Raw genomic sequence first — 14420 nt, 5'->3', positions numbered from 1 at the left:
TGGCAGATCCCTTCTTTGGCAGATGGGGCAGAGGTTCTGACTGCGCTGGGCATTCGTTCCTGCGGGATGGGTGGTGCGGGTGGCTTGCTGGCGGTGGTGGGTGTGGGTTTTATTGGGCGGATAAGGAGGGGACTCTGGCTTGGCTTGGTGGATTGTGTCTCAAGCTAATGGGCTACGGCTGGGTCTCTGCTCATGAGTTTTGATGGGTCCATAGGTAGAGTTTAAGTCTGTCTGTCGTGGATCGCTGCTTGGTGGACGCGACGGCCTTCTGGCCTTCTCCAAAACTCCAACGTGGGTGATGTTCCTTGGGAGGGCAACGGAAGGTCTGCAGGGCAGAAGACCCCGGTGGGATTGCTCCCAACCATGCATGGAAGGACGTTCCTGCTGGGACAGTTCCCAGGCAGGAAGTGTGGTTCTCCGAGTTCCTGGGACTGATGAAGGCTCCTTTCCCCACAGGAGGACCTTCCTCCCGTCCTCCAAGGCCCCAGGCAAAGGGAGGGGCCCTGGCGCTCACACCACGGCTCCCCACCTTTTCCTGGGAGTGACTCCCAGCCCGGGTGCATGGCAGCCTCTCGGGGGTGCCGAGGGCCAGTGCAGCATGTGGGGAACTGTCAATTTGCAGGCACCCTCCTCTCCCCGAGGGGCCTCTGGGCCCAGGGAGACTTCTGCTAGTCATCTGGGCCACTGGATCCGCTCTGACCAGAAACGGAGCAAGGCCTTCTGGCTCTGCTGAGCCGCAGGAGTTCCCAACGGGCTTTTGGGGCTGTTATTTTGCTCCAGGTTCAGCTTGCTCTGCGCACAGCCGACTGGCCCCTGTTTGGGGGTTATCCTTCACCGCTTGCCGCAACTCCTCCACTGCTCCTCCCATGAGGAGGCCTCAGCTTAGACAGGGTCCCTCCCTGAAGGGGATGCGCACCCTGCCTGGTTGCAGCTGGCAACTGCCCCAAGCAAGCCACGCCTGCTCTGTAAACCTCTGGCGCTGATGGGCTCTTTCTCCTTCCACCCCCAAAGGTGAACGCGAATGGCCCCATTCTGAGTCGTGCTGGGTCCAGGCACGCGGTCCGTGAGTACAGCCCCTTCCCCGAGATAGCCATGAACAGGTGCAGGCACAATGGGGGAGCCATCCGACCGCTCAGCGTCTTGGGCGCCTCCCCCCCACACCCACACGGGCCAGATGCTGAGATGCAGCCCCTGGAGACCTTCCCCGACTCCGGCTTGGAGGTGGTGGTCGCCAAGGCCGAATGTGTCAAGGGCTCAGACCCCCAGCTGGACGGACTGGCGGAGGGAGCCAGGGGGCGCAGCCACCGCCATAAGAGGAACCAGAACATCGGCCACCGGCTGGGCCACCGACGAGTTCTCTTTGAGAAGCGCAAGCGGCTGAGCGATTATGCCTTGATCTTCGGCATGTTCGGGATCGTGGTCATGGTGACAGAGACCGAGCTGTCCTGGGGCATCTACTCAAAGGTAAGGGCCTGCTGACCAGCTGGGGCACACCTGGAGTGGACAGGAGGATGAAACCTTGGGGAGGCCACATCCTGCAGCTCTTCTGGTGGCCACCATCTCTTCCTCCTTACGTTGCAGTGAGATGGTTGCTGTGATCTTGGCCAGGCTGCCCTTGAAGCTGAGGGTTGTGGGGTCCAACCTCTGGTGGGAACCTTCAGCCAAAACTCTAAGAGGGTCTCACCGGGTGGCTCCTTTCAAGCTGCTGGAGATTCGCTCAAATCCTTGAACCCAGAGCTTCCCAACTGTGTTGGATGACCAGTTTCAGAATACTGAGGAAGGTTGCCTTAACAATTTGGGGCTGGGGTCTCTCACCCTCCTCACCAGAATCACAGGCCCATCGAATCCTTAAATTGGAAGGAACCCATGAGGCCATCCAGTCCAACCTGCTGCTCAATATGGGAGTCTCAACTGAAGCACCCCGAAAAGATGAGCGTCCAGTTTCTACACATGCCCATCCAGGGTGGGAAGCCCTTCCTATTTGGGTCACTGGCTCAGCTGTGAATGTGCTGCTACACAGAAACGGGTTTATTCGACTCCAGTTGAATAACAATTCAAATATAATAAATACTCCCCTAATAAACAGTATAATGAATTCAAAAAGTTATAAATCCCCCGAGGAGCCTTGATTCAAAATAATCCCCACTTTCTGCAGGGGGAACCCAACTCAGCCTCCCCCAGGTCTCCTGGAAAAGCCACATCTTAAGGGCCTTTCTAAACGCCAACAGGGCTGACTGGATCCTAGGCGGGGGGTGGGCAGGAAGTCCTGAGCCATGGAGGTGACACCCACAGGTTGAATTGCCCCTGGAAGCCCCCAGTAGCCAGGGCAGCTCCCAAAATAGAGGGGTTGGGGAAAAAAGGCAAAACTAGCAAAGTCTAGCTTCTGCAGGCACCGTTCACTGCCTCTCCTAACCTTTCCACCCTGGGAATCCGTCCGTCCTCTCCTCACTTCCACCCACAACTTCGTGCGTAGCCTTTAAGCTTCTCCCCTTAGCCCACTCAAGCATCTCCTCTGCTTCATCTACCGGGATGCCCTTCCTTCCTAAGTGGCCAGCCCAGCTCGGCACACCTCTTTCGTTGGTACGTTTGAGATCCCTGCTCTTCATTGCTTTGTGGAGCCTATTTCATGCTGGTTGCAGATCTTTCACTTCCTCAGCCAGCAGGTTTCACTTCCACCTTGCAACGCTTTGGCTACCTTCAGCAACCAACTTTCGACTTCACATTTGCGCAAAACTTTTTAGCAAGCCTATTTGCTTTGTCACGTGAATCCGCAAAGGTACAATTGCCCTTTCCCCTCACATTCCTATATTTCTGACCTGCTGGAGAGCAGGAATCTGGCCTGCAGAGCACCTGCCCAGCAAATACCACGTGGCATTCCCCACGTTCTGTTCATTGCCACCTTCCTGTCAGAATTCTGCCAAGGACCTTCCTGGGCACACTTGGCACAGGGGATCCCTTGTGGCTCTTGTGCTTCCCCTCAGAATCCGTCCCTGTGTGGAAAGGAGCAGCAGCAGCTTTCTCCCCGCCCTCGAGTCCAGAGGCTGTCCTCACACGCAGGAGGAACAAGTCACGCAGCCTCTCCGTGAGCAGGCCACACGCCCGTGTTTCTTCAGTCACCCTGCCTACATTTGCAGTCTTCCCATTTTTCAGCATTTCTGACTTCCTTTTCATCGTTTATCTCTGGGACGTTTTCCTCTTCCACTTTGTCCTGCCACCAACTTTCCTTTTTCACAATTCTCTTTGGTGCAGCTCCACGCGCTTCTGTGGCACTCCGGATGGGACTTCTTTCATCCCGTTCCAAGCAGACATCTCCTCTTTGTACACCCATGGGAGATTATTATAACGCCTACTGCTTTTTTGTACAATGGAGAATTTTCTTTTGCTGCTTCCCTTTTCTTCCATCCATATACTACCAAACGCCAGTCTGCCCCATCTTCAGAACCTCCCATTCCCTTTTCATCCTTCACTAATTCTGTCCTTCATTCTTGCATCTTCAAATGGCCCAGGCACCTTTCCTGTATTCTCTCGTCTTCTTCGTGCCCATCCATTCATGGCCCCTAACAGAATAATTTTCCCCCTGAATGGCCCTCACCCAGAACGTTCCCTTTTTCCCCTTGTGCCTGGTTCATAACTGGACCTGCCGCTTCCCTCCTGGAGGGTTTGTCAGCTTCCTCTCTAGCATCCAACCCTCGTCATTCAGACCTGTTGCCTCCTCCTCCTTTCTCTGACGTTTCCCGGTCACACAGCTATCCTGCCTGCCTGCCTGCCTGCTCTTCACCATTCACTCTTCCCTTTAGGGGCCAAGCTGCATTCTTCCAGACGCGCAGGAGGTCCTCCCCGGAAGGCCCACAGACCCATCCTGGCTTTGGTCAATCCACGTTTTCACGTAACCCTTCTGAGTAACCCCCAAAGGCGTAAACCAGGTTCCAGCCTTAGCTGTAGCCGGGTCCCAGGTGGCCTTTCTTGACGACGGCACCAGCCGGTTTTGGCACGTCTCGGTCAGAACACCCTCCCAAAAGCTCTGACTGGGCGGTATTACGTTCCCCCGGGAGCTCTGGTCAATGTGGTGGAGAAGGCCCATGTTTTATTCGGCACCCCTGTGAGATGGACCAGGATTGCTGAGAGCGAGTGAGGAACAAAATCCTCCGGTTGATGCATCCCCACCTCTGAAGGTTTGCAAGAAGAGGATGGCTGGACTGGTTTTCCTGCACTCTGCCCAGGGTTGGACTAGATGCTCTTTGGATTCCCTTCCAGCTCCCCGATTCTAGGATCCCCCCAACCATCTGGATGGAGTTGGTCACTCTCGGGGTGTAACCTGCCAGAACAGACCAAGCAGCATCTCCTCCCCCAACCTCCAGGGCACCGCCTTGGCTCCCACCCTGCTTCCATCACCCACCAGCCCTCCGAAGTCTGGCAGTCCTGTCCATGGGGGTCCTGCCACAGTTGGGACGACGTGCCGCAGGTTTGTCTCCTTCCTCCCCAATTCTCTTTGTCCCGCCAGGATTCATCCTACTCGTTTGCCCTGAAATGCCTCATCAGCCTCTCCACCGCCATCCTCCTGGGGCTCATCATCATGTACCATGCGCGGGAGATCCAGGTGAGCTGCCTTGCCATGGGGGGGCTGCTCCCAAGAGCCCTCGCGCACCCTGAGCTGGGGAGGAGGTGGGTTTGGGGTGGGCTGGGCTCCCCCTACCTGACCTGACCTGCTGCGAGAAAGGCACGAGAAGGGGAGCGAAAGTGATGGGCAGAGGGCCCAGCCTCCTTCAGGCTGAAGGACCCCTTGGGAAGCCCCCCTCCCCCTGCCTCTAGCAGCGGCAGAGAGCTGGCCCATTGAAATCTGGAGGGCTGTGGCTGAGCGCAGCCAGCCAGATCCTCTGCAGCGGGCAGTGGGCGAGGCAGAAGCAGGTGCCCTTGGAGAAAGCTGGTTGCTGCCCGAGCCAGGGACCAGTGCCTGCTCCTGGCGCTGCCTTCAGCAGCAGGTGGAGGAGGGGGCTGAGGACTCCCTCGCAATTGCCTTTCCCTCGGCCCCCCGGCTTGGTGACGGGGTTTGTGGCCCAGATCCATAAGCTGAAGCGGTTGTGTTTTTAAAACAAGCTTATGGTCATTCCCATCAATCTACAGGTAGTCCTTGACTGCTCTGTAGGGTATTGGATTGGAATCCTAAAGTTGGAAGGGTCCCTTGAGGACATCCAGTCTTCCCCCTCTAGTGCAAGAATCCGGACTGAAGAGGGCTCTCTGGCCTCTACTTGGACACAGCCAGGTTGGTTAGGCAGACAGGCAGCTCCTCTCTGATCTGTTTGTGGGCTCAGTGAATTTCCTAATACCATAAACAGGAAGCACCAGAACCCCGCTTTAAATTAATCTCCTGGGATCTCTTATCTGTAGTAATTTGGACTAGATTTGAGCTTCGATCTTTGAGGTTTCCCGGGGGGCAACTGATGGGCCGCACAAGGTAATTCGTTCAATGCGTTGCACCGGCTTTGCCCATCCTCTGCCTCCGTTTTTGCCTGGTCCGCTTTGCAGGAAATTGGTCAGTTCTGCTCTCTGTCCACTCCTGCTATATATGAGGTTTCCTCCTTTTACTCAAACAGCCTCGTGAGCTAGAGCAGGCTAAAGGTTCGGGGCAGAAAAGAGCAGCGACTGACCTGGGCCTTCAAACTGCTGTACCTGGGAGCAGAGGTGGGCATGCCAGGCCAGCTTTCCAGAGGTTTATCCCCTGGCTGAGCGGGTGATGGGAACTGCAGCAGAGCCCCCGCTGACTGTCCTTTGTTCGCCCACCCAGCTGTTCATGGTGGACAATGGTGCGGACGACTGGCGGATCGCGATGACCTATGAGAGGATCTTCTTCATCACGCTGGAGCTGCTGGTCTGCGCCATCCACCCCATCCCCGGGCAGTACTTCTTCACCTGGACGACCTGCCTGGCCTTCACCTACGCCACCTCGGAGGCCAGCGCCGACGTGGACATCACCCTCTCCGTCCCCATGTTCCTGCGCCTCTACCTGATTGGCCGTGTGATGCTCCTGCACAGCAAGCTCTTCACCGACGCCTCTTCCCGCAGCATCGGGGCCTTGAACAAGATCAACTTCAACACCCGCTTTGTCATGAAGACCCTGATGACCATCTGCCCCGGGACCGTCCTCCTGGTCTTCAGCATCTCCTCCTGGATCATCGCGGCCTGGACTGTGCGGGTGTGTGAGAGGTAGGACCCCTCTCTTCCGAAAGGAAGCCGGGCACAGGAAGGGCTTGGCACCCTGGTGATGGCCAAAACGAAGCCCCTGTTCTTCGGGCTTCCCAACAGCTAGACCCCACTTTTTCCACCCTGAGCTGGAACCTCCATTTTCCAACAGTTGATCCCCAACCACCTGGCACAGTCTCCATCTTGCAGGAATTGTGGGGAGCACAATGTTAATTTCGTGAAGGGAACTGAAGGTTGAACGGTTGGTTCCAGATGTTGGAAGGCAATCCAGGAAAGGCTATTGCCCAGTACAGAGACAGGCAGAAGATCGTTTAGGACCTGCTAAGAGATCTCTGGAAAATTGGCAGAAAAACAGGAAGGTGGCAGGCGAACCCAGTTTTCGGCTGCCTCAGCAGGGGTATAATTTCCAAATCACAGGAAGCAGCTGCTCCGTTGTGCTCTGCTTTGGTTAGGCCTCGCCTTGGGAGAAATGAGCAGGTTCAGGGAAGGGCAGCAAAGACGGCTGGCCCTTAATGGCAGAGGGAATGCGTAACCTTGAGCGAAGGGGGCCTGGCTGCCCTCTCGAAATGCTTCAGAAGGTCACAGCTGCTCTCCACTTCAGCTAGGGGTTCAGAAGGGCTCATAACAGGAAGAGGATTTGATAGGGGGATCGGGGACCCGGAAGGGTGGAGGGGCCACCCACAGTTGTGGGGACACGCACAGAAGTCTCTCTGGGATGCTTGAATTTGGATTCCGGCACTCAGTAGGGGGTTGGCCGGGATGACTTCAGGGGACCCTTCCCACTCTAATTCTGCTAATACAAGTAGTCCTTGCTTAATGACCACAATTGGGACCGGAATTTTGATTGCTAAGCAATGCAGTTGTTAAGCAAATCTGACCTGATTTTGTGACTTTCTTTGTGGCAGTCGTTAAGCAAATCACTGTGGTTGTTAAGCAAATTACGCGTCTCCCCACTGATTTTGCTTGCCGGAAGCTGGCTGGGAAGGTTGATCACGTGACTGCCGGACATTGCAACGGTCATAAATGCGAACCAGTTGCCAAGCGCCCAAATCGTGATCATGTGACCATGGGAATGCTGTAATGTTGTAAGTGGGAGGACTGGTCATAAGTCAGGTTTTAGTGCTGTCGTAAATCCGCACCGTTGCTAGGCGAATGGTCATTAAGCAAGGACTACCTGTAAAAACAACCATGGCTAGTAATTACGTGGCAGTCCTCTGCTTCCTAGAGCACTAGAGTTCTTGCAGTGTTTTAAGGGCCTTCCACTGAGAAGGCCCTTAAAACACATCTCAAAATGCAGAGGACATTCCTGCTTGGTCTGGGGTCCTGGCCGGAGGAGCGATGAGAATTCAGGAACATGTCACTGTTTGACCCCTGGCGTGGATCTCCGGTCCCTTCCCTTCACAGTCCAATCAGCACCCAATATTAGGAGGACCCCAAAGGACCCCCCTTCAACGTTTGGACCATGAAGCAAAAGCCGACCGGCTGTTCCTGCTTAGGGAACATGGCTGGAGTTTCAGCCCAGCACCCTCCAGAGCCTGGCCGGGGCTTCCCCTGACAGGCACAGCCCATTTTAACGTATAACCAGAGCGGAGGTGGGAACCATGGAATCCTTGGCCGGTCGCATACGAATGGGACTGAGTGCAGTTTGCTTTCCATTAACTATTGCACTCAGATTGAGGGCTTTTGGGGTGCAGCCTCTGACCTTTGGCTGACCGTGTCCTGGTCAGAATAGGTCGGCTGTCCTCAACAGCTCACCTGTTGGCGAGGGCGTCCTGCGGGAGGCAGCTGGACTTCCCTTCCAGAAAGCAGGTGCCGGGACTGAGCTCCCCAGCCTTGAGGAGGGACGCAAAATCGCAATGTGTCAATTGAGCAGAAAAGCCGAAAAGGGCTTTTACCCCGTTTGGGCTTCAGAACACCCAGCTCGGCTTAACTTGGCAGCTGCTGCTTGCGGGACGGTGCCTGCCCCCCTCCCTGCATCGTGTCAAGACGAGTCTCTTTTGGCCACTTGAGACATTTCCGTCACCTGAAAATGGCCTGCTGCCAAGTGGGACTCCCGCACCCGTGCCTCCCGGCCAGCGTGCCCGCGTAACGATCGGGCAAAGGCCAGCATCCAAAGACCTGCCTCAGCTCTCCTGGGGGCGGCCTGCACCAGGCAGGGCAAGTCCGTCTTGTGGGGATCCCCAAGGTGGGATTCCCCCGCAGGCCCTCAGCTCTTCGCTGGGGGGCACTGTGCAGAGCGACTCAACGGGCTCTGAGGGGGCCCCCACCCTTGCGTCTCCTCTCGCGCAGGTACCACGACAAGCAGGACATGACCAGCAGCTTCCTGGGGGCCATGTGGCTGATCTCCATCACCTTCCTCTCCATCGGCTACGGAGACATGGTTCCCCGCACCTCCTGTGGGAAGGGGGTCTGCTTGCTCACTGGGATTATGGTAAGGCTCCGGAGCCAACAGCTGCCCTGCTCCTGCGGTCCTGGTTGGACAGGGCCCTAAATGTTGTCTGGGCCAGCCCAAATTCTCCTGACAGGATCATTTTTTCAAATGCCTCTCTGAGCCAGACGCCACCCGTTCAACAGCAGAGGTCAGTTGTGCTAAGATCAGCAAGTTTTGCTTTTGAGGAAACCCACATGCGATTGTGGGGGGAGGGGGGGCAGAGCTAGCAGCAGCAGCAGCAACAGCAGCAGCACGGCTCATTTTGTTTCTGAATTGCTTTCAGAAATCCCATTTTCCACCTGCGCTTTGCAGTGGAGCATTCCGCCTTCCGCATCGCCTCAGTCCCACCTGTTTTCCTCCAGGAATGTCACGCCAGGTCCTAAAAGGGGCTCAGAGGATCTGTAAGGGGTGGAAGAGACTGTACCCTTCACATGTTGCACATTTCTGTAGGTCAGCAGGAAGTCAAACCTCCTTGCAGGTAGAAATCTAACCTAGCAGGACTTGGATTTCCCCCAACACAATTTTTTTTGCTGATTGCTTTTTTTCGCTATATAAAGATTATATTGTAGCCTGAAATCTCACACCCGCTGAATTCTGCTATATTTTCCTGACATGCTAGATTGTTCTTTGCAAGGAATTTTAGAAATTCTTGAAATTTTAGAAATTTAGAAATCAAAATGATGGGGCAACTCGCTCAACTTACGCAGCTCGGACAAAATTGGAACAGCCCTTGAGGATGCATCAGGATGCCTTCAAAGCAGGAACGGCAGGCGGATTTGGGCTCCCCCTTCCTTGCATCTCCCCACGGGGAAAGTGACTTTCTCCCCACCCCGCTTTCACCCCCGTTGGTTGTGTTTCAGGGCGCAGGGTGTACCGCACTAGTGGTTGCCGTTGTGGCCCGGAAACTAGAACTCACCAAAGCTGAGAAACACGTCCACAACTTCATGATGGGCACACAGTTAACAAAGCGGGTAAGAGACGGGGCTGTGGAGGAAGGGTGAGGAAGGGCCGGGGGTTATCCATCCAGCTGCAGCTTGGCCAGCTCGCATCATTTACCCCTGCCAACCCTGAACTGCGTTTCCTGCTGGGAAGGCCTTTCTCCCCCTTGGGAGAGATCCACTGGGATCCATTTCTGATCCCTTCTGACTTGGCACCTGGACCGGTGTGGCTCATCAGCAAACGTGGGCGTCCTGCTGCCCGGCCTTCCTCCCAGCCGTTTAGAGAGTTGCTAAAAGCTGCTTCCTGCTGACCCCCCTTTGCATGTGTCTCTAGGGTGAAAATTGCACCCCCCACTGCTGCTCTCTGCTCCCTGCCTTTTAGCTGGGGGCCACGCACAAAGCCCCCCTCCTTCCCCTCTCAGCAGCTGGGATTCCTCAGGATGGGAGGCCCTCCAGGGCTCTGGAGCATGATCTCTTGGGGAGGAAGTGGGGACCAAGTGAGGAAGGGGCTCCCCGTGCCATTTTTGTCCTCCTCCCTTCCCATCGGGGCTGAGCTTTCCCTTCTGACCCGATGCCACCCCCTCCCAGGTGAAAAACTCAGCGGCCAATGTGCTCAGGGAAACGTGGTTGATCTACAAGCACACCAAGCTGGTGAAAAAACTCGACCACGCCAAAGTGCGGAAACACCAGCGTAAGTTCCTCCAAGCCATCCATCAGTAAGTCAGCCTGTTTACCTGCTTCCTGCCCACCCCACCCCGCCTTACCCCGGCCTCTGCGATGCCCCCTCCCGATTAATCCAGGAAGCCTGGCCACGAGGACCCCCGTCCTGTGGTCACTGCCCGGAGACTCCGAGGCATCTTAGTGGCAGTGCCTGGGACATGGCGGGCGGGACTGGGCCGACCTGATGCCCCCCACTCGAGGCAGGAGTTGGGAACTGGGTCCCACTCCAGACTGGCCCTGAGGGGGGGTTGCGCTCCCCGAATCTCCAAACGCCTCTGGAGGGATGGATAAGAGATGCCAGGCCCTCCCCAAACTTTCTGGCCCTCTTGTTAGTCCTCCTCTTTAGGTGGAGACTCTGCCCAGGGTGCCACCTGGGACATCTGCTGGCAAAGGAGATGACCCTCACCTCAAGTTTCCAGTCCTCATGGCTGTGAAGGAAAGGCTGCTTTCAATAGTAGCCTTTTGCTGCCGGGGGGAGCCTTCCCGCCTCAAGCCTGAGACCCCGGCCACTGTCCACCTCAGTGTGAGGGCAGTGCCGGCCAGTCCCAGGCCCCCCAGCACTGAGCTGGACAGGAATATCGAGGGCAAGACCAAGGTGGTCCTTCCCGCGTGGCATTTTCTGCCATGTGTGTTAATCCACGTGGGTGAGCTGGGATCGCAGAGGGTGCTGCTACTGTGGAGGCTTTCCTTCGGTGGAGAAAGCTGAACCGAGTGATTCTCCCTGCCAGATCTGGGCTCCTGTGCGGCCTCGTGGGTGGCAGGTCGGCCGCCTTCTGGTGGCACCAGGCGTAGGAAGCCAGTCTGGCCCTCGCTCTGGCTTACTCTCCGGTTCTCCCCTGCAGCCTTCCTGTCCCGGAGGTGCTTCCTTGGGGGACTCTGGCTGCCCCCAGTTTCAGCACTAGGGAGCCTGTCACACCTCCCCTTGCCCAGAGCCGCCTGGATGACCCAAGGAGGGGCATTGGTGATGCACTGGCAAGCTGGCGGGAGTGGGGTCTCGAGTGGGTCCTAACTCTCAGCGGTATCTTTGTCTGTTTCGCCCCCTCACTCACCCCCAGGCCCGGAAGTAGGTGGATTTTCCTCACCTCTGTGCTCTCTGTGCGTGGGTTTTTCCATCAGTTTTGCACACTTGAGAGGCGTGCCCACTGGCACTTTCCCACCCTCCCACTCCACACTCTTCAGCCGCCTCCAGTTGGGCAAATTCCGCTCCTGTTTGCAGTTTGGATGCCAAGGTTGGCTCTGCAGGACAAGCCCCCTTTCCTGGGTGCAAGACAACTCCCGGCCAGGGTCTCCCTTCCCGTGTGCATCGGCAGTGCCCGGCAGTAACCGGGCAAGGCTGCTTTTGGGAGGGCACCTCCAGTGTGCCCACCTCATTCCTTGCCTGGCAGGGCCTCTCCTCCACGCCCCTCTCGCTCAGGACCCGACAGACCAGCCAAGCCTTCCATTGCCTCCTCTTGGGCCAGACACGTTTCTAGTCCTTTGAGGGTCTGGATCAGACCAAGGCCCCTCTCTTCCTTACCTTCTGGGAGACCATCAGGCAAGAACCCAGGATCAGCATTTCTCTCCTCTGCCCCCGGCATCTGGTATTTAGAGGTAGATTACCCCTGGATTTGGAGGTTGTATTATGCCTCACAGTTAATCGGCTTATTGTTTGCCAGTCAATAATAAAAACCAAAGAAACGTCTAGCTGGATTAGATCAAAGCGCAGTGCAGAGACAGAAACTTTGCCTTCAAATGCAGGTGGACTCCAAATCCCATCATCCCTGCCATTGAGTGTACTCTCTGGGGCTAATGGGAGCTGCCACAGATTTCCCACTCTTGTTCTAGACCAGCAAGGTGGGTGTTGGTTATGTTCTGATGCTGGTGTCTTCGTATCCGGAGATACACTGCTTCTGTAGCTGCAAGTCCTACTTAGGTCTAACGGGTTTTGGCAGAGTCCTCTTCCGACCCGGTGGCTCTTACGCCGTGCGCCTGCCTGTTCCGACCGTTTGGGCTGTGCATTTATAGACATTACAGGTTTTGCGGTTTGAGGGGATTGGAGGACGGGCCCCAAAGGGGTGTAGAAAGGAAGGAAGATAAAACCAATTGAAAAGGAAACGTGAAGGCAGAAAGAGTCCATGGCACCCCAAGCGCCTTGGGGGAAACAGGAAGATGGTTGTGATCTCAGCTGATGGCGGTCCCCTGTCCCTCCCCAGCGGCAAGCAGAGGGGGCCGCCCCCCAGACCAGAGGCCCCGCAGCGAGCTTTGGGCCCGGGGACTGAGCCCGCTTGTCTGCAGGGAGCTGGAAGCTTTTCCCCCTGTGCCCACCTGGTTTGCTGCTGAAGTCCCTGTGGAGGGGGGAGGAGGACGACGACGACGACGACAGTTTTTGCTTTCCAGGTTAAGAAGCGTGAAGATGGAACAAAGGAAACTCAGCGATCAAGCCAACATGCTGGTGGATCTATCAAAGGTTCGCAGGGTGGGGGTGGGAATTGGAAAAGCGGGGGGAGACCCCCCGTTTTGGTGGTGGGGAGGGCTCCCCCTACTGCCATCCACAAGGCACTGGGTCAGCACCAGAGTGGGTAGTGCTGAACCCGGAAGACAGCCCTTTGCGCTCTGCGCCAGGAGATGGACCTGAATCCGCCTCCAATGGGGGAGGGGGCAGAGAGACGGGTTGGGGGGGCTACCTTCACATAGAGCAACTTTATTCACGCTTAGTCTTGGGGGCGTGATCAAGAAGGTTTCACCCATTTCCTTTGTCTGTAACAGCCAAGTTTGAAAAGCTTCCCCGTGCAACACATTTTTTTTTTTTAAAAGGTGGAATTTTGATCACACGATTGTGGTTGCCATCTTGATGCTTTTTGACCACACTGTGCCAATGCCGTGACCCTCACAGTTCTTAAGTATCCCGTTCTCACCACGCTCAACTTACGTTCTTGTTCCCTGACACACGCAACTCTCACCTCCCTACAGCCAGCTATGTTGGTCTGCAGTACCTTAATGTTCAGATCCATGTTCCTCGTAGCATCATATAATCAATCCAGCATTCACTGCAAATCATTCAAGTGTTACGGTTTACGCCTTGTTTATTAATTGCGCTGTATTGCTTCCTATTTGTTTTTAAACTAGTTCCTGTTGAGGAACTTCACAGATTGAACAACTTAGATGTTTAATAAATAATAAAACTACAGGAAAACGGACAGGGATGTCTCAGCCATCGAGCCATTTCAGGTCATTTTAGAGTGTGGGATGGTGGCTGGCAGAACAGGTGTGATGCGATCACGGGATTGAGCACCACTTAGCAACCAAAATGCTGCTGCTGCCCCTGTTCCACCCCCACCCCTGAGATTCTGCATGCTCACAAGGGTAGCCTCGTAAAGGAAGCATTGCAGTAGTCTCGCCGGAAAGTAATCCACACGAAGAGATAACTTTGGCCCTCTTCCTCGGCAGACGCAGAACGACATGTACGACATGGTGTCAGAACTGCAAGAGCACAACGAAGACCTGGAGAAGCGCATCAGTGCTTTGGAGGGCAAAATTGACATGCTTGGGTTCACCCTGCATGCGCTGCCGAGCCTTGTCAGCCAAGCCATATGGCAGCAGCACCAGCACCGGGCACCACCCCGGGTCTACGGCACCTCTGGTGGCTCCGAACGCTCTTCGTGGACACCCACGCGGCGGAGGAGGTCTCCCTCCACCACGCCCCACACATCTTCTGACAGCGGGTGATGCGGGCCTGGAGCACCAGAACCGGCTCCCTCTACATATGGCCATTGTGTTGCCAGATTCCCTCTGAGCGTTTTTCTGGGAAGCCCTGAAGGGACAGCAGCCCCCTGTGTCCCAGTATGGAGAGGGAGGGCCGGGCAGGGTTTGGCCACAAGCCCGGGCCAGTTCCAGGGCAACATTTGGCAAAGCATTGGGGTGGGGAGAGGCAGCCTTGGTAAAAATAATGCATGTCCACAGGAAGGAAGGCAAAGGGAAGGTTGCTGGGGGAGCCTCAGATTTGCAGCTGGAAGAGGTAAGGAAAGATGTCAGAACTTGGAGGAAGTAGGGAGCTTGGCCCATTCCTCATGGGCATCTGCAGGGAAACGTGATGGCCTGTGGGTGATGGCATCACCATGCACGTTACATGACTGTGGCTTGAACCAGACCCCTGT

At 55.9% G+C, this 14420-nt stretch overlaps 1 protein-coding gene across 3 annotated transcripts; it reads left to right on the top strand.

Annotated features, from left to right (window-relative positions):
• Positions 1-1025: 1025 nt before the first annotated feature.
• On the top strand, positions 1026-14072 carry KCNN1 (potassium calcium-activated channel subfamily N member 1). 3 transcript variants are annotated; one of them, XM_063291009.1, is made up of 8 exons: positions 1026-1464; positions 4502-4597; positions 5783-6201; positions 8488-8629; positions 9490-9600; positions 10156-10283; positions 12664-12733; positions 13714-14072. In XM_063291009.1, the coding sequence occupies exons 1-8, from the start codon at positions 1093-1095 to the stop codon at positions 13990-13992; spliced, it is 1617 nt and encodes a 538-aa protein (XP_063147079.1). In that variant the 5' UTR covers positions 1026-1092; the 3' UTR covers positions 13993-14072. The 3 variants fall into 3 exon arrangements, with proteins under 3 accessions (XP_063147079.1, XP_063147078.1, XP_063147080.1); XM_063291008.1 differs by having other exon boundaries at positions 12664-12742; positions 13720-14072; XM_063291010.1 differs by lacking the exon at positions 13714-14072 and having other exon boundaries at positions 10156-10258.
• Positions 14073-14420: the final 348 nt, after the last annotated feature.

Source organism: Candoia aspera, chromosome 1 (assembly GCF_035149785.1).
Source record: "Candoia aspera isolate rCanAsp1 chromosome 1, rCanAsp1.hap2, whole genome shotgun sequence".
Taxonomy (NCBI): domain Eukaryota; kingdom Metazoa; phylum Chordata; class Lepidosauria; order Squamata; family Boidae; genus Candoia; species Candoia aspera.
This window is presented reverse-complemented; position numbering and strand designations above follow the sequence as displayed.

Excerpts from the sequence above, each read along its gene's own strand:
- KCNN1 (XM_063291008.1), top strand. The coding sequence starts at position 1,093 with ATGAACAGGTGCAGGCACAATGGGGGAGCCATCCGACCGCTCAGCGTC. Across the intron at positions 1,465-4,501 it reads CCTGGGGCATCTACTCAAAG|GATTCATCCTACTCGTTTGC; the intron begins GTAAGGGCCTGC and ends TTGTCCCGCCAG. Across the intron at positions 8,630-9,489 it reads GCTTGCTCACTGGGATTATG|GGCGCAGGGTGTACCGCACT; the intron begins GTAAGGCTCCGG and ends GTTGTGTTTCAG.